Source organism: Condylura cristata, unplaced genomic scaffold, assembly GCF_000260355.1.
Source record: "Condylura cristata isolate star-nosed mole 26May11 unplaced genomic scaffold, ConCri1.0 scaffold00008, whole genome shotgun sequence".
Classification (NCBI taxonomy): Eukaryota; Metazoa; Chordata; class Mammalia; order Eulipotyphla; family Talpidae; genus Condylura; species Condylura cristata.
Genome location: NW_004567109.1, coordinates 38,795,738 through 38,815,849, shown reverse-complemented (window position 1 = coordinate 38,815,849; position 20,112 = coordinate 38,795,738). Strand labels below are relative to the sequence as shown.

The window sequence follows — 20,112 nt, the reverse complement described above, 5'->3', positions numbered from 1 at the left end:
TGTCCTATAGAATCCTACCTTTAGCTCTAAATCTATTTTCACATGATTAGATTTTTATGGGTTCAGTGGAAAAGAATCTTAAGTTTTAGAGAAAGGTTCCCTTTTTGACTGTAGTACTAGAAAAGAGAAGTAAATCAGAACCCTTTAGATCTCAGTAAAACTTTTTGTTTGGGTAGCCCACTAACAAAGCAAGCTTATGTTCCTATCTTTCACATACTGACCATCTGCTAAAAGGTGCTGGATGTTATGGGAAGCACATTAAGTACCGCTGGCAATAGCAATTAACTAATATTAACACTATAAATGCTAAGTTCTTAATATAATTCATACATTTAACTCTTACAACCAGCATATAAGGTATATCAAATTTGTATCCTAATTTTGTACATAAAACAATTGGGGCAGGGAGAGGCTAAGTAATTTGTCCCAAGGTCATATAGTGGCAGAGGTAGGGTTTGGAAAAGACAGTTGGGTACCAGAATCTGTCATTAATCATTATTTATAGATTTTCTCATTCAGGCCTTAAAACAATCTTACAAGATAGCATATTAAAATGCAAATTTCTACACGATAGAACTGCATCTCAGAGAAGTCATTGAAGAGACAGATCCATGATCCAACCTAATTCAATTCATTATGTTAAATGAGCATCGACTTTGTGTCAGGCACTATAATAGGCACCAACAATATAGAATGATAAGCTATTCACATATATTCATTTTTTCCATTTTTTTCTATACTCTTAACTTCTCCCTGAAATGAAGTCTAATAAAGTTCAAGTGGAAAAAGGTCACAGGTAGTCAAGATTAGCAAGCATATCAGTCAGCACTATGTATGCATGTGTTCTGAGAACTAAAAGATATTTAGACAAACCCAAATATGAACCTCAGCTCATTTTTAATCATTTCTGATTCAAGTATAATCATTTACTCATTTGTATCTGTTCATTCCATAAACATATACTGAGCACCTACTATGCTCCACAACATAGACTGAAAATGGGAGATATTAACAAAAGATTAGAACTTGAACTTGGGACATTCTTGGCTTCGAAGGAAAGAAAATACATGTATATATATATATATATGTATATGTATATATATATATATGCACCATAATATGACAAATTCAATAACTGGGATTTTTGAAATAATAATTGAATAATAATAACTGAGAGTAATTTGGAGTGAACTGCAGGGAGCACATCCGGAAGATGACACAGATGCTGAATCTTGAAGTTTTGATAAAAGGGCTCTTGCCAGATAGGAATGGATCAAGGAATGAGATTTACTACTGACTTGAGACTATATTTTTAGGACAATCCTGATACCAGAGTCCAAGAGTCAGTGAATATAAAGAACTTGATTATAGTGGTCAGGTAAAAAGTTGTCTGACGGCCCTCCCTGGTGGCGCAGCGGGTTAAAGCACAGCACTGAGAATCTGAAGCCACTTCCGTATGAGTTCGATTCCCGCCTGCCGCCTGCCCCGGAGGAGACCACATGGCGAGCCAGACCTCTCCTGACCCGCCCGCTGCTCCCCTCAGCAGTGTACTTCGTCGATCTGCCTGTTCTGCTCCCCACTCTGTCTCTGGTGAAGCCTCTCACCGCCCCTGAGCCTCTGGCCTGTACCCCAGTTCTGTATGAATAAATAAATCTTTAAAAAAAAAAAAGTTGTCTGAGTCACATAACTGAATGGTATTTTTGGGAAAGGTAGACCAGGCAGATGGAACTGCATGTACAAAGTCAGAAAGGCAGAAAAAGCCTGGCACATTTGAGTCATGGTATGCTCACTGCACCTCAGCTAGCAGCTGTGCATGGCATAGTAGGTATAAGGGGAGATGAGGACAAAGAAGCTAAGTGCAAAATTCTGAAGGACTTGGCATAGCAAGTAAGAAATGGAAATCCTATCTTGAAGGCAAGATAGGAAATATCTAAGAAAATAACAAGCACAATTGTGTTTTAAAATGAATAAGATAATCACAATTGGTTTTTATGGGAATAATTCTAGCACCACAATGAAGGGTGGATTATAGTGGAAAAAGAGTGAGAAAAATAAATCAAGTTTACAGAAGGCTACCATAATAGTCTAGTTATGAAAGAATGGAGCATTGAAATGGAGGGGTGAGGAAGAAAAGAAGGGGGAAAATTAAAGTGAAGAATTGATTGTGGGGTAGTGACAGGAATATCAAATAAACATCAGTGGTGGTGATGATGATGGTGAGGGTCCGGGGCTCCAGATGAACCAAAGGGGGTTACCTAAGGCGATCAGATGCCAGATATTGATACACATATGCACTGATAAATAAGGGGACTTGTGGGTAAGCAAAGGACAGGTGTTGGAAAGGGAGAGGCACTCAACAGCCCACAGAGTGGACTGTGACAACCTGACTTGAAGAAAGCTGCTCAAGATGGCTCCTGAGCTTAGCCCAAGGTAGAGAAGTCCAGGTGTAAGGCAAATCTTTGGCTCTGACTCCTGTGGCTATCCAGGTAAATAGAACTATCAAGAATGCCCAGAAAGAGACAGATGTTTCCTGGAGTGCTCTCTGACAATCTGGGTGCTGCTTAAGCAGGCTTCAAACAGACAGCAGCTGGGTTTTGGAAGGGCACAGGCACGTGGGTAGCCTCCTGAGTGAACCCTGCAGATGAGGCAGCTGAGAGAAGTGATTCTTTCTTCCCAGTCACCTCCTTCCCCCTTTTCTTCAGAACTCTGATGCAACAGCACCATGCAGGGTGCATAAAGGTTGATTCATAGCTAAAGGACTATAAGCTGCAAACACAGAGGCAGCAGAGAGGACAAAATGTGTGTGTGTGTGTGTGTGTGTGTGATTGTTTGGAGACTATTCATTTAACTATGCATCAAACACAGCTTCACTGGCTGACAATAGCAATTTGCCTAGACAATTTATGCCACTAACTAAAACAGCAGGATGGCCTGTGTAGCACTAAAGGTGAGACACATTTTTAAAAGGGGGTGTCTCCTTTCAAAGTCTCAATTACAGGAGATGCTTTTGCTCACAAAACTCTGAGGCTACAATATCTGGGCATCTGCCTGGGCCTACTGTAACCAAAAAGAAAGAAAGGCCGGAACTAAAAGGCAAAAGAAAGAAAGAAACTGTTTGGAGATAGATCTGCTACAGTATAAACTTTTCCCTTTCTCTGGCTTACTGCTATAGCAAAACCTGATGGTTGCCTTTGTAAAAAAACGTGTCTGTATCTAGGTCCCTGGCAGTGATTTGCCTCTGGGAGGGCCGGCAATCTATTTAATGACTCCATTGACGTCAATAGCATAACTGAAATACTTACTAACATGCATGATTCCAACTTTCAGGGGGGGGTGGGTGGATGGTGTTTCTCAGCAGTACTAAAACATGAACTGGAGTCGACAGGGAATGAACTCAACTCTTTAGGCAGCCAGTGAGAGCTTAGATACTGCCAGTCTCACTGGTTCCATCTAATACAAAGAAAACATTCACACTAAATTTAGAAATTAATTTTCAACTTGAGAAATAGCTATTAATGAGCAGGGCTTTATTTTTGGTAATATGTGCTCAAAGGTAACATTTTAACTATTCACATTTTAGTTGAGTTGTCAATGTTTTTGCAACTACCCACAGTTTTAAACATATAGAAATGAATTGCAAATCAATGGAAATATCACAGTGCTAATTCCCAAGGGTAAATTTTACAAGAAGATTGTTTTATTCAAAAACAATTATCACAAAACAACAACTTGGGGAATTTTTCTCAGAATTACCAAGGCTATTCTTATGCATTTGCCCTATTGTTTTGTGTGAGTAATTAAAGTGGATATTTAAGGCAATTATACCTATAAGTCAGGTTACACAAAACTCCGAACATGGAAAAAAGTTTAATACTTTTAGTTTTTCTCTTGTCCTTTCTTTTGTTTTTCTTCTCTGCCTCCCTCCTTTCTCATTCCCCACCCCAGCCTTCTCTTTCTGTGTCTCTGTCTCTGTCTCTCCCTCATACCCCACTTATTTCCCTCTCTCTCTTCCTCCGCTCTCCGTTCCCCCCTCTATGTATTACCCTCCACTCTCTTCTATATCTTGAGTGGTCACAGCCTTTGGCAACAGGACTGACTTTACTAGTGTTTGTCCATAAGTGTTGTAATCATGCTGACAGTTCTTGCTTAATGTAGAAACCAAGCAAATGTTCTGTTTCTGCCAGGCTTCATTTCCAGTCATTTGACATAGATATACTCTCAGACCATTGCTGTGGTTCTCAGAGAACTTTTCATTGTGCACACATCCTAAGCCTTGGAAGCTCTGGCAGAATAAGAACTGATCTAATATGACGTCCTGAATTTCTTAGATTCAAAGATAAGTCACTGAGCCCCTTGTCTATTCCTCAAACAGACCCTACATCTGGTACACACACATGAATCTCCAGAGCCATATTCATAGTGAAATAAGATATGAGAGGAGCCCACACTGAGAAAGAGGCTTCTTAAGAGAAAATCTCTTTTGCTTTATCAACCAGTATAGTCATTTCCTCCCCAGAATGATCTGGACACATACTAGAAGATTCCCACAAGCACTGGAAAATAATAATTAATTTTGTTTTGCACTTAGGCCAATTGATTTCAGACTTACTGGAAAGTGCTATATTATCTTCATGATATTTCTCTCCACACACACAAGGCTGTCCATGAAATACATCTAATGGACTGGTGTTGAAGACTACTGTAAACCAAGCTGGGTGTACCCAGGCTGCGATAGACTTTGGCCTGGCCATCTGACCTAAAATCCCCAAAGACAATTCTCTGGTCATCTTGTGCCTTGGTTTGTTATTACTTCTGATGACCAACAGACTTGGGGTTTGTTTTTCATAACATTTGATGTACTACTTTGATAATGTTGCTGTTTAATATGTTTACTAGCAAATTTTAGAACAAAAAAAATTGCATAGAATATCCCATCTTACACAACATTTTGGCAGCTAAAATGTTGTATATAAGGGATCTATTAAAAATTAGATCACATTGAATCAGAGACCATGAGTAAAGGAGTAAAGCCAGAGAATGATCTTGTAAATACTTGATAATTTATCCTTTTGGTAAATTCTAAATTTTATGTGATCACCATTGAAGTAATTGCAAAAGCAAGGGATACACAGCATGAATACACATACATACTCACTCATCTCCTCAGTCATGTGTGCACACACACACACATCTGTATACATATTTATTTTCCTCAATTATGTGAATTTTTTTTTCTCTGTTGAAAATAGTTTTGGGGTTTGGTATATTGAAAAATACTTCAATTGCCCATTTCCATTACATTCTGAATGGGCACAGATAAGAGATATGAAGTTCTTGCTTTGCCCTAGAATGTTCTTCTATTTTTTTTTTCTCTTGTCTGTCTCAATCCTTATGCATAATATAGAGAAAGCCCAGGAATTCATACTTGTGAAGAAACAAAATGTGATAGAAATTGAGATGCCCATCAACTCCTCAGCGTTAGCATTTTCAACACCTCTATGAGGACTTATTGCATCTTTCTTCTTAATATGTTAGCATAAGATTTCTACATTGTCCTCCTTTTTGAGTTTTAAATTCTCTTCCTTTATTTTGGCTTTTTTTTTTTTAAAGATTTATTTATTTGTGCATACAGAACTGGGGTACAGGCCAGAGGCTCAGGGGCAGTGAGAGGCTTCACCAGAGACAGAGTGGGGAACAGAACAGGCAGATCAACGTAGTACACTGCTGAGGGGAGCAGCGGGCGGGTCAGGAGAGGTCTGCCATGCCATGTGGTCTCCTCCGGGGCAGGCGGGAATCGAACTCATGCGGAGGCGGCTTTAGATTCTCAGTGCTGTGCTTTAACCCGCTGCGCCACCAGGGAGGGCCGGCTTTCTTTTTTTTTAAAGACTATTTTTTCCCCTCAAGACTATCTTTTTTTTTTTTTAGATTTACTTATTTATGCATACAGAACTGGGATATAGGCCCAGAGGTGTGGTGGGTGAGAAGATTCACCAGAGATAGAGTGGAGAGCAGAATAAGCAGATCGTCGAAGTACACTGCTGAGGGGAGCAGCGGGTGGGCCGTGCCATGTGGGTCACCTCCAGAGCGGGGATCAAACTCATCCTGAAGTGGCTTTAGCTTCTTAGTGCTGTAGTTTAGCCCACTGCACCACCAGGGAGGGCCCCTATTTTGGCTTTCTTATTCAAAACACTAAATGCCCACTTAAAAAAAATATATATATAATAGTTTATTTTTACATCATTTTGTGTTTTTTTCCATCTCAGTTGTAATCCCCATGGGCTTCCCATCACCTATGCACCATCGCCATAGTCCAGTGCACTTCCCTCCTCACCCGTTTTTTAAATGCCCACTTTTTAGCTTTAAGTTTTTGTTCAAAATCTGTATGACCCCACTAATATATAAGCAATTTTAGGTGTATTTAAAACCTCCTTTAATTTCAGCACAATAATTAATTTTAATAGTTAAAAACTGAATGTTTTTCAAAGCCATAGCAATACAAATATTGACTCATTAAAATTTAATGTATGAGCATTTTCCTTATGATACAGTTCTTAAACTTTATGTATCATAAATGGTCCATACAGCATTTACTGTCTTCCTAGCAGGTGAAATATCTATGCTAAAGCACTTGGAATATGAAGAGATAAATAAGCCCCACCTTCAAGGAGGTCCCACAGAGGAGCCCTATAAACCACAGATTACAGTACATCCTATGATAGAACTGCTGCCATTACTAAGTAGATGGAGCAATTGCACTGATTTTTAAAATAAATTAGAATGACTTTGCACTGGAGGGAAATTTGTGTTGTATGATGAGAGTGGGAAAATAACCTTTTAAACAGTGAGAAGAAAAGTATTGTAGGCTGAAAGGGCTGCTTTGACTTTTGCTATGAATTATTTCAGATAAAGATCAATTTGTAAGAGCAAATGTATCAATTTAATCATGGTTTCTGACAACTAGCTTTTGAAATTAATTGGATTTTCTTCATTTATATGTATTTTAAAAAGCCTTTTGAAATACTGGGCTTTTCTTTCTCCTCCCCACCCTCCTGCCCCCTCTCCATCCCTCCTTTCCTCCTTCCTTTTTTACCTCCCTTCCTCCCTCCCTCCCTTTCTCTTTCTCTCAAATTTGCTTCCTTACAAGAATACACTTTCCTAAATCAGCTAGGTTTCCCTAACAAATTGGAGTATTGTTAAATTTGTTTAAGTTATTGTGGTTTTCTTGTAACTTTCACCTTAGATTTCAATTGAAATACATGACTTTGGCTTCACTTCTAATAAATGGAAACCCTATCTCATTATGAAAAAAATCATCTTTGAAAGCAGTACTTCAGCTTTCAATTCTCTGTTTGCTCTGAGCCTCTTAATTTTCATTCCTCTTTAAAGTTTCTATTTAAACACACCTCTTTGTCAAATGCTGATAAATATTAAAATAACAGGAAAAATCTGCCTGACATATTTAAGCTGATAATAAAAACAAAACACAGGATGTGTGTGTCCTCCTTCCTTTTGTGACTATGGTTAAGTGTTAGGAGGTTTTGAAACCTATAATTATGTAATCATCAGTATCGTTACCTTTTCTTTCCAATGAAAAGCTACATATTTTGTAGTTTGCCACAAAGACAGACAAAAACAAATTGCCTAAGTGGTATTGTCCTTTCTTTGCTCCATTGTTTTAAAAGAATTTAGTAAAAGAGTCTCCAGTTGCCAGGGGGTAGCTCCTGTGCCAATAATCACAAAATGATCTTTCCAACAGCATCATTGGGTAATGAGCTAATTTTGAGAACCATAAATATCACGTATTGTCCTAACATTTGCCAGTATTTGTTACATTAAAACACTGTAAATATTCAAATAGATGTCAAAAGTAGCTCAGTAAATCTGGCTAAAAGAGATGTGAGTAAGAGTGCCTCACTGGTAGGCCAATATGACGAAAGGATAGGAGTTTCAAAACTACCTCCTTTGATCTCCAAGTATGTGCCACCAGTTATACGTGAAAACACTATTTAGTTTCTTTTTATAAAACTTCTAAAGGAAATAGTACATCAGCACACCAAGTTTTTGAAGTCCATGGATAGAGTACTATTTTCTTCTCTCTGTTTCACATCATGAGACTCTAAAGGTAAACTCACCTCTACTTAATATCTTCCTTTCACTTTTATTCTTCTCAAACTTTTTCTCATAAAAATATTTTTAAAAGCATGTACCATAAATACTTCAGAAGCCAATGAGCCACTGGAACCTACTGCCTTTGTTCCTTTCTCTTAGAAGTTGGGCTTTTGCAATATTTCCGTTATACTTAAAGCTGTGATACCAACAAGAAAACACAGCATCCAAGGAAGGAAGGTCATAAGTATAAAACAAAGGGAATGGCCCTGCTAGAAACAGAAGTGTATGCGGCAATGTCAGGAGGCAGGCCAACTCCTAGGCTTTCATCTTACTTGTTTCTCCTGTGGTCTTACTCAAGTCCACTAGAAAAATATTTGGGGGAGACATAAGGGGCAGCTTTTGGACTTAAAAAAAAAAAAACTTATCAAGCTGGTTGTTCTTATGTCAAGACAAATTTATGTTTAGTACATCTTCTTGATGTTGCTTCAAGGTGACCCTTTCTTTCCACGGTTCTCAATTCCATGTGAAAAGTGAATACACAGCACTGAAAGATGAGAGGTCAGGTTTCTTTAAAGAAAAATGAAAACATCTTTGAAGAACAAAGTTGGATGACCTCCAAGAGAAATGATTAGTGACCTAGAAAGAACCTTTGGTTTCACACCTGGAAAGGATGTAGATTCAAGTGGGATCTACAGTTGATGCTAAGAGGAAAACCACTAACATACCCAGTGGGGCCCTCAGGTCAATGTGGGGGCACCTCAGGGCCACTGAAGTTAGCTCTTCCAGAGTTTACTGGGGCCAGCAAACTGAGGTCAAGTCACATTATCAGTATAGGTCGGCCTTTTGCTCCTCCTGTGGGAGACAGCATCACCATACATCCATCACAGTGTGAAGCCTGCTTAAAGTGCTTTTTCATTTGGTTTCATATACAATTCAGTTAAGCACCACTAGACCTCTGAACAATGTCACCAAGACATACTTTTAAAGGCCATAGTATGTAAACAAACTGTTTAGAACAATAGTTCTAAACTGAATAAAATTCTGAATAAGAGTCACATTTGATATACTGATACATGTAGACAAGCTTCAGAATATGGCTTACCTTGCAGGTTAACTCTGGAGACAGGAGGCTGGCTAGCAGCTGGGGACCTCCTGTGGACACAAAAGAAAAGAAGGCCTGAGTCTTTGTCTGAATATCCCCTCTGTGCTTCAGGCCTGCTGTACCTAGTCCCCTACCCCCCTTTTCCGGTCATAATCAGCTATCAAGTGACATAATGCTATCTCCGGAAGACAGACTCCTGTAACAAGGGTAGATGACTGCAATTCTCTCACATCCAGATGGCCTGGAATTTCCCTGTGCACAGTCTTCTGGATGCTCCAGCTCTCCAGGAAGGAAGTCGTTTGCTCCAGGTCCACAGTCAGCCCTTCTGTTTTAGGTTACCAGTAGGCACTCAGAAGAGATACACTTGCTTAAAAATAACACCAATTTGTTAGAGCAAATTCTAATTTCTTTGGACAAAGCTGTAAAATGTCACAACCAGAACGCTTAGAGAATAATCGGACTATGCTTTCCTTTTGCACCTTAGAAACTGAGCTCCAGAGAGGTGAAGTGACTTGTCAAAGGCCACATAGACACTAGGAATAGAATCTATGTTGCTTATGAAACAGTCTTTTCATGGAGGAACCAGGCATTTTGCATCATGACAAACTTGCTGGATGAACAAATACATGCTCCACTAATTTTGGGGGCTCCTCTTTCTTTTTGATCTTATTTTTTCCTTTTTCTCTTTCCCTTCCCCCAGAACTCTGTACTTTTTTTTTTTGTCCTCATAAAAGTTCATGCTTGCCAGAATCTTAGATTCCCAGTGTATTGCTTGAGAACTTCCCAGAAATAGTATAAATCAGTGATCCTCAAATTTTAAGGTGCATTAGAATCACCTAGGAGTTTATTAAGGTATATTGTTAGATCCCATGCCAGAGTTTCTGATTCACTCAGCTTGAAAATTTGCACTTCTATTTAGTGCCTACCTGTTGTTAATGATGCTGGTCAGGGACCACATTTTCAGAACCGCTGGGATAGATGTTTCTTGGCCTCTTGGCCCCGGAAAAGAGTTAAAGGACATTAGCAACCAAAGCAAGAAAATGACTTTTAAATATGGGGAGCTATTAAAAATATGATTCATAATACACCATGACCAATGGGCTTTATCCTAGGAGCACAAGGATGGTTCAACATCAGAAAATCAATTAATGGAATCCATCACATCAACTGACAGAAAAATAAAAACCACATAATCATATCAATAGATGTGGAAAAGACATTCAACAAAGTTCAACACCCATTTATATTTAAGGCCCTCGAAATCCTCGGAATAGAAGGAACATTCCTCAACATGATAAAAGCCATATATGACAAACCCACAGCCAATATTATCTTCAATGGAGAAAAGCTGAAAGCCTTTCCCTTGAAATCAGGAACAAGACAAGGGTGTTCACTATCGCCACTGCTCTTCAACATAACATTGGAAGTTCTAGCCAGAGCAATAAGACAGGAAAAAGATATACAAGGAATCCAAATAGGGAAAGAAGAAGTACAACTGTCCTTATTTGCAGATGATATGTTACTCTACATGGAAAACCCTAAAAACGCCACAAAGAAACTGATCAACCAGTTTAGTAAGGTAGCAGGTATATAAAATCAAAACACAAAAATCAGAGGCCTCCCTATACACAAAAACTAATCAGAAGAAGCAGAAATAATAATAATAATAATAAACACCTTTTCAATTAAAACAAAAAGAATCAAATACCTGGGAATCAACCTAACAAAAGAGATAAAAGACCCCTACAAAGAAAATTACAAAACACTGTTAAAAGAAATACAAGATGACACCATGAAATGGAAAGACATCCCCTGTTCATGGATCGGGAGAATTAAAATCATAAAAATGGCCATCCTATCAAAAGCGATATACAGACTTAACACCATCCCAATAAAATCTCAATGACATTTTTCAAAGAAATAGAAAAAATATTGATGAGATTCATATGGAACAAAAAAAGACCTCTACTAGCCAAAACTCTCATGACTAGGAAGAAAGAGAATGGAGACATTACAAACCCAAACTTCAAGCTATGCCACAAAGCCATAATAATCAAAACTGCATGGTACTGGAACAAGAACAGACATACAGAACAGTGGATTCAGATAGAAAATCCAGATATAAACCCACAGGTTTATGGAGAGCTAATCTTTGACAAAGGAGAAAAGAAGATACAATGGAGCAAAGAAAGTTTGTTCAGCAAATGGTGCTGGGAAAACTGGGAAGCTACATGCAAAAAAAAAATGAAACTAGATCACTATACACAAAAATCAACTCAAAGTGGATTAAAGACCTAGACATAAGAATAGAAACTATAAAATACCTGGAGGCAAAGATGGGCCAAACACTACACGACATACACTTCAGCAACATCTTTAAAGATAGAGCACCCAATGCAATGATAGTGAAGGCAAGGATAAGTAGATGGGACTACATCAAGTTAAAGATCTTCTGTACATCAAAGAAGACATTACAAAAGACAAACAGACATCCCACTGATTGGGAAAACATTTTCTCACACAAAAGTAGTGATAAAGGTCTGATCACAAAAATATACGGAGAACTGATGAAACTCAACAAAAATAAAGTAAACAACCCCATCAAAAAATGGGCAGTAGAGCTAAAAAGACACTTCTCCAAGGAGGAAATGCAGATGGCCAACAAGTATATGAAAAAATGTTAAACATCATTTGTAATATTGGAGATGCAAATTAAAACCACAATGAGATACCACCCTACCCCACTGAGAATGGCACATCTTCAAACAACTAGCAACAACAAGTGTTAACAAGGATGTGGAAAAAAAGGAACTCCCCTGTACTGCTGCTGGGAATGCAAACTAGTACAACCACTATGGAAAACTGTTTGGAGGTTCCTCAAACTGCTAAACATGGAGCTTCCCTATGACCCAGCAATCCCACTCCTAGGTATCTACCCAAAAGACACAAAAACACGGATTCAAAAAGATACCTGCGGCCCTCCCTGGTGGTGCAGCGGGTTAAAGCACAGCACTAAGAAGCTTAAGCCACTTCCGCATGAGTTCAATCCCCACCTGCCCCAGAGGAGATCCACATGGCGTGGCAGACCTCTCCTGCCCACCCGCTGCTCCCCTCAGCAGTGTACTTCGTCGATCTGCCTTTTCTGCTCCCCACTCTATCTCAGTGAATCCTCTCACCCTCCACATCTCTGGCCTGTACCCCAGTTCTGTATGAATAAATAAATAAATCTTAAAAAAAAAGATACCTGCACCCCCATGTTTATTGCTGCAATATTTACAATTGGAAAGACATGGAAACAGCCCAAAAGCCCAAAAGTGGGTGACTGGATTAAAAAGATGTGGAATATTACTCAGCCACCAAAAAAAGAAACACATGCATTTTGCAGCAACATGGATGGAGCTGAAAAAGACCATGCTTAGTGAAATAAGCCAGAAAGAGGAAAAATACCAAATGGTTTCACTCATAGCAGGAGTATAATGGACCAGGCAAGAAAATAATAATGACAAACAGCTATATACCAGAGACATTTTGTGGGGGTGGAGGGGGGAATGGGATCAGAAACAGTGGGGGGAGAGAAATACACTGGACTATGGTGATGGCATATGGGTGATTTGATGATGGAAAACCCAAGGGGATTGCAAGTGAGATCAGAAAATGCACAAAACTATGTAAAAATAAACAATTATAAAATTAAAAAAAAATTATATGATTCGTTTTCCCACCCCTAAAGAGTCTATTTCAGTATATGTGGGATGAGACCTGGGAATTAGTGGGACTTTTTAAAAATTTTCACAGAAATCTATGAATTCTTATGTAGAGACTAGTTGGGAAGGGAGTCAAAATTTAAAAGACAGAAAAAATCTGCAAAGGTATTACTAAGGATAAGTCTCCTTGCTGGTTTGACAACAGTTATCTTCCTAGGTTTTTACATCCAAATCCCCTTAGGGTGTTGGTGTTTTAGGGGTAACTTAGATTCTAGGCAACTGGAGCTTACAGCCACTGTGAGGTCTGACAATCAGAGTACATATCTACCTCTAATTTACTTGCTGAGTCGTCTGAGGCGAGGGACTTTTACACCCTAGGTGACATGAGATGCTCATGTATGACAAGGGAAAGGAAATTGCCATCCAATGATTGCTTCACTCTGCTTGACATTGTGTTTGGAAACTTCCATTGGGGATGTTGTCTTACTTTAAGGAAACTGAAGTGAGAGGTAAAGAAACAATGCCGGAGCACACGAGATTTGTAATTGGTGTGGTCAGGATTCAAAATGAAGTCTTTTTGAATCCAAAGGGCATGTTTTTTCCACTGTTTCATCTGCTGATAGCACCTGCACTAATACAGAGGGCCGTTTTTCAGGAAAATTAAGAGATTAAATTCTAAACTCCTTAGCCTGGCTTTTAAGTCTTCTGCTCTTTCACCTCGACATACTTTGCCCATCTTATCTCAGCCTGACATTTCATCTCAAACACTGACTGGTTGTTTGTGTTGATGCATCTTGTGCTTCTCAGTTGCACTTTAAAACCACAATTAAAGTAGGTATTGTATAAATTGTGCTCAATGTAGAATGCTTTAGCTCAAATGATATCTTTATATGACTAGTAAATAGCTTACTTACTACTGGATCCTTGGAGCCCAGGAAAGTCTTTCATGTGCTAAGCAGTCAATAAATATTTATTGACAGAAGAAAGAATGAGTGAGTGAAGGAATGAATATGTGAGGGAAAGTACTAACTCCTACTTCTTCAAGGCTAATTTTATTTATTTCATTTTCTTTTAATCTATTATTCCTTTTCTGACATAACTATTCTGATAGGCTATTTTTGCTGAAAGGAAAGCTCTTCCACACAAATCCACATATCTAAATCTCACCTACCTTTTTATGACCCTGTGATTTATAATGAGAAAAAATGTATTTGCTCTTTGTCCCATTCCTGGCATTGAGCTCCTAAACCCTTTTGAGTATTCTAAGTGATGAATCTTATTATATTAATAAGGTGAGTTTTAGAAAGTCCCTAGGTAATTTCTAGATGGGGTATGGTTGCCAGGGGGAACCAACACTATGATAAGAGGATTAGCACTTTCAATCTTTCTCCCCACTTTACCCCAGTGTTCTGGGGAGCAGAGAGGGCTGGATATTGAATTCAATTACCTATGAAAAATGATTAAATCAGTCTTTGGAATAAACCCTTCATAAAATCCCCAAAAGACTAATTTTGGAGAGCTTCCACATTATGAACATTTGAACAGAGGGGCATGCTCAGGTAGCAAGAAGCTCTGTATTTTTTCCCACAAACTTTGCCTTATGTCTTTTTAACATCTGGTTCTTTTATATCCTGCAATTTTATGTATCTTACAATGTTGTAAACCAGCAATCTAGTAAATAAAATGTTCTTTGAGTTCTGTGATTCACTTGAAAAAGCCAATCAAATTCAAGGAAGTCATTGGAAACCCTGACCTATGTAGTAGGTAGTCAGAAGCACAGGCCACATATTGAACTTGAGACTGGCATAGTGGAATGTGTGTCTCATAGGACTGAACCCTTAACCTGTGGGATTAGACTCAATCTCCAAGTAGACTGTATTAGTATTGAATTGAATTGAATTATAGGACACCAAACTGGTATAATGAAGAAATGAAGTGGGAGAAAAAATCCAATATATCAGAATTGGTGTTAGAATTGTACATCCAAAGGTCAAATATCATCTTCTACCAAGGATATTATCCTCTTGGCTAAAATTGTTCCTTTTTCTTATCATCCAATGGGTTGTATCTGTATCTTATGGTTATTTCTTCATGTTAGCACTATAAAAGTGCATATTATTCCCACCACTAATTTGTTATCCATTGATGATAGAATCCAACCTTGACCTCTTCCATATATCTTCTGCAGAACCACCAACTTGCCTCTAGAACAGCGTTGACTTTGTAAATGTTGGTAAACTGTTGATTGAATGAACCATTGGTATGAACTGATTTGAGGAACCAAATACCTTAGGAATGTTTCACCTGCTTTCCTTTTGCTCTCTAGTCTTGTTTCTACATGCTACTTGTTGTTTCTCTAGACTCATGTTGCTGGGTCCTTGGATGTTTTGCCCATCTAGATCCTTTTCTCCCTCTGTGTGTGTGTATGGAGAGAGAAAGGGACAGAGAGGAAATGTTGAATTACAACACTGCTTATGCTTTAAGGGTTTAGGGCCATCCCTCTTCTCTTCAGATGTATGTTATCATATTTCATCTATCACCAAGCACCAACAATCCTCTGCCACTGTCCATTTGATCACCCCCCCCCTTCTTTTTATCCCCTTTCTCTTTAAGTGGCTACTCTTTCACATGTTCTGGGACTCCACTGAAGGATTTTCTTCTCAAAGAAGTCTTTAATCCTTAGTATTGTCTTTTGGGGGCCAATTATAAGTTTAGAATATTTCTATAATTTGCCTGTGAGAACATAATGCAGAGATTGAATGTTGTATATTTTTGTAACCTTGGAATAGGCAAAACATTGGTTATGGTTAGTATTCAACATGTATACATGGGATTTATTATGTAATTCAAATAATTTTAATTATCTTCCTGAGTTTTAACAAAAATGTCCATGAAAGGAGACACTGAACTAGAACTTAAATGTTAAAAACCTCTTCTTTTTTAATAGTATGGCTTCTCACATCACCTAATTCTCCCAAAATCTTCTTGAAAATTATGTACATTCTTTTGTTTAAGGTGATAATTTTGAAATTACAGCTTTTATATAGAACTTCTAATTCAGATAAGCCTCTGTCTATATTAGCTCTGGAAAGGCAGGGGCCCAATTTCATTTTATTTCTCACTTATTCTCCAAACCTGGTACAAAGAAAAGGCTCAGTACATTTAAAATGAGTAATGCTTCTGAAAGTGGCATGATTGCTTTAGGATATGAAAGTGCCAATTAGAAAACTATGATGAATGCTGGAAGAAAATGGCCTTGGTTGCCCGGCTCCCATTGGTCCCCGATTTATGGAAGAACTATAAAAAGTTATATGCCTGAGTTGCTGAAGATGGTGATATTAATAGGGTGGATTAAATGACCACAGTAGTTCATAATTTCCAGGACTGAGTAGCACAGTGGAGAGAGAACTGGACTGTGAACAAGCACACAGGATTCCAGTCTTGGCTCTGGCACCATAATGCATTGCCTAGCCCTGGGTAAATGAACTTCTCAGTCTCTTCTTCAGTTGGGGAGAGCTGGCAGCAACTAACATTTACTGCTAACTTTCTACATGCCAGATCCTAGGTGTACAGTTTTACATACATTTCCTCACTTAATCTGAGGATTTTTGCCTAGTTTTTTTTCCAGCTCTGAATGCTTAAGACTTTGCTTCTCTGCTCTCATTTAAATCCTATGCCAATATACCTAAAGCATTTCAGATATAAAGACACTTTAGATATACACTTGAAAAGTTGAAATGGTCATTAATCATTTTCCAAAGGTTACACACATGTTGATAACATTATTCTTAGAAGGATGCTAATGCAGTGATGTTAAATGATTTCCTGATAGTCATGGCTAAAGATACATGTGAATGATAAGGATACCTATTTGCACACAGCTCTATCATCTGGTTATCAGGTTACAGAATTGTGGGTCCTCTTACTCAGAATGTGTGATTTCTCCATCAGTCTGTTTGAAATCAGTGGAAGCTTTAGGGATGCTTATCTGAATTAGCAACACTAAATGAAAGACATATTTTCAAAAGTTAACTCTTGAGACAAAGGACATATAGGTTTTAATTTGAAGCCAAGAAATACAGGCCCAATCAAGCATCCCTTAATTGAATATTTCATGGAAGTGCAAGGAAATCACCACAACAGGAACTTAGAGATTTTTACCCTTTGGGTGGTAAAGCTCAGGCAGACAATGAACTGCTTTATGTGGCAAAAAAGCGAAAAGATAAAGGAAATCTCAGCTTGTGAGAAGTATAGTTCTATGTGGGAGTTCTTTTCACATAATAAACTACACTATCCAGATGTTTTTTGAAAACCATTCCAAGGACATAATTATTGCTGAAATGTAGGGAGTGTAAGCATTCAAGGTAGGGAGTGCACTCTGGAACCCACATCAAATATCCCAGAAAGTAACTTCTGAGTTCATAAATCTTATAGTTGCAGTTGTTAAGAAAATATGGCAGGGCAGAGGGAATGCTCTCAGCATTGGTGGATTCATTCCTGGAAGATATTCTTGTCTTCTTTTTCCTTTACTAGTTTGAGGGTATTGACACTCTCAGAATAGAAAGGAGTGTTTTAAACAGACACTCAGTTTTCCAACCTGTCCCTGCCTGACTGTCCCATTTGTGGCTAAAACACATCTTTCAGTTCAGAGCCTGCACTAGCCTATGCAACCTCAATTCCCTCTATGAAACTCTAGTGGTAGATGTGCCCTGCCTTGAACTTCTGTTGGCTGGTGTTGATTTCAAGGAAGGATTTGAAATCAGTACTTTGGGGTGACCAACTCTGAATCATCTGGGCACAGATTTAAGGAAGATCAGTAGATGGAACATACTGCTGGACATCCATTTCTTTTGGTGAGTGTGATCTGATTTGAACCAAAGGTATTATAAAGGGTCATGATTTGGGTAGGTGGTTCTCAGTATGAGTGTAAGAATGGGCTCTGGGTCAGCTTTGTATATGGCAATTATGGCCTTAGGGTACTCAGTTCCTGAAAGTTTATGTGGCTCAAAATCCTCAAGGCTTTGGAAAACCAATTTCTCAAGAAAATAGCTTCAGTCTATTAATCAGCAACACAACATTGAATGCCCCCTAATGCAACTAATAGAGTAAGAACCTCCAAGCAGTGCTAACAAATCAGTAACTAAAGACATCCTCCCTATTCCCTTTTCTTCTTCCTTCTCCATGGAACTATACAATATGGTAGCCTTGGCCTAGTTATGCTAAAGAAGCCTTGAAAGTTAGCTTTATTAATCCCTTCCTCCACAATTTTCATCTCCATCATCTTGATGCAGAGCTTCATTTTTCATATTTTAGTACCTAAAAATACTTTCCTAGATCATGTCTCTGTGTTTGGGTCTCTTAAAGTATATTGCATAATATTTTTTCTAAATTTTCTGTTTCAAAGCATTCAGATATTTTCCCCCTATAACTCAGAGGACTTCTCAGATGTCATAAATGGAAAGAGCCCTGTAAGGAGAGTCAGGAGACCAGGCTTCAAGCATGACAATTCACCAGAAAAGGTATGTTCTTGAACAATTCACTTAACTCACATTTATTGAGCACCTAATAATGTGGTAGAGTTTGTTATGAATACTTTACAATAAAAACTCATCAAATCCTCAGAAAAAGCCCTATTTCTCAGTTTGGAAAATCAAGAAAAGTGAGATTAGTAACATAATTTCAAGTGACAGAATTGGGTTCTGAAATCAATAAGTGTGGCCACAGAGTTCATATCCTGTAAGAAAAAAAAAAAAAGGTGGGGAAAGAGAAGATATCACGCCTGAAAAAATAAATTTCTAAATGTCGATTTTCCCAACACTTATTTATTCAGAAATTCATATGTTTAATGAAGATTTATGTATATATAATATGTTTTAGGGATCCTACTAATTCTTGGAAATTCAAGAAAAAGTAAACATAATTCTCAAGAAACCCCAAAGGGCACATGATCTAAATAAGGGCAGAAATCCATGAACAGTGTGAAAAGGTCTATAGAGTGCCCTCATGGCACTAAGGGGTGCTCAGTCACACTTATTGGGGGAAGGGAAAGTATCCTGATTAAAGTGATACTAGAGATGTGTTAAAAAAGACAAGTGGTATTTCATCAAGCATTCAATGGAAAGTGAAGCCATTTTAGGAAAAGAGAACATTAAGTCCAGCATCAGGATGGTAAATAGAACATGCAGGGGATAAACAGATCACTCTTCTGCTAGATTGTGATCCCATGTGGCTGCCCAAAGACCTAATCTGAACCTTCACCACTATATGCCTGGCACTTCCTATTAAGAATGGAGAACTCTGTTTTGTTTATTGTTATCTCACCTATGACTGGGACAAAGGAGGTACTCAACAAATGTTTGTTAAACACACACACAAATACAACTCATATGTATTCTCCATATATATAGAGAATATAAATATATACATATACACATACACACATATATATGTACTTAACAAACACTTATTGAGTGCCTCCTTTATAACAGTCATTGGTATATAGTCATTGGATATATATTCATATATATATATATATGAATAGTATGTACTATCAAAGCCTGAACTCTTGTTGGGTGAATTATTTAATAAGTGAATAAAGAGGGAGTACCACTGCAAAAGGGTCTGGGCAAATCTCTATCTTATATATGTACCTTGTATCAAATATTAACCCCATAACCATCAGTCAGATTAACTGGAGTATGAGAATGAGGTGACTTTGGTGCCAAGCACTTACATTTAAGCTTTCTATTAATGATTATAGGGAACCACTGAAATGTCTCAGGCTGGAGGAGAGTGACTTGATCAAACAGCATGTCAAAAAGCTCACTCTGGTGGCAGTTTGGAGAATAGTTTAGAAGGAAGCAACCACAGGTGGAAAGACTACATGGGTATGCAAAGTTCTGTGGCTTTAACAAGTTATAGAACAGAGAAAAGAAAAGTAAGCTCCCAAATCAAGATTTAGTCTCACTTTTAACAAATCAGCTTTTGGAAACAAGCAAATTAAGAGACTGATGATGTGGAATGTGTCTCCCCAAAAAGGCTGCAGATGAGCTTTACCCAAATGTCCAGTATAAGGTTAACAGGGACCTATGGGCCTTTGGAGAAACTGTTATCATCACTTAAAAAATCAGATGACCTAGATTTACAGATGGCTCTATAAACAACCCTCCTATTGAAAAAAGGACATTTAAAGGCAGG

At 38.1% G+C, this 20,112-nt stretch overlaps 1 protein-coding gene across 1 annotated transcript in view; it reads right to left on the bottom strand.

Moving 5' to 3' along the window:
* Positions 1-9,161: 9,161 nt before the first annotated feature.
* The window catches only part of LOC105853383 (cAMP-specific 3',5'-cyclic phosphodiesterase 4B-like), a 216,355-nt gene continuing 205,404 nt past the window's right edge, over positions 9,162-20,112 (bottom strand). The window contains exon 5 of the mRNA XM_012722129.1: positions 9,162-9,261. Coding sequence (XP_012577583.1) covers positions 9,162-9,261 — 100 coding nt within the window. The remainder of the gene's footprint in view (positions 9,262-20,112) is intronic.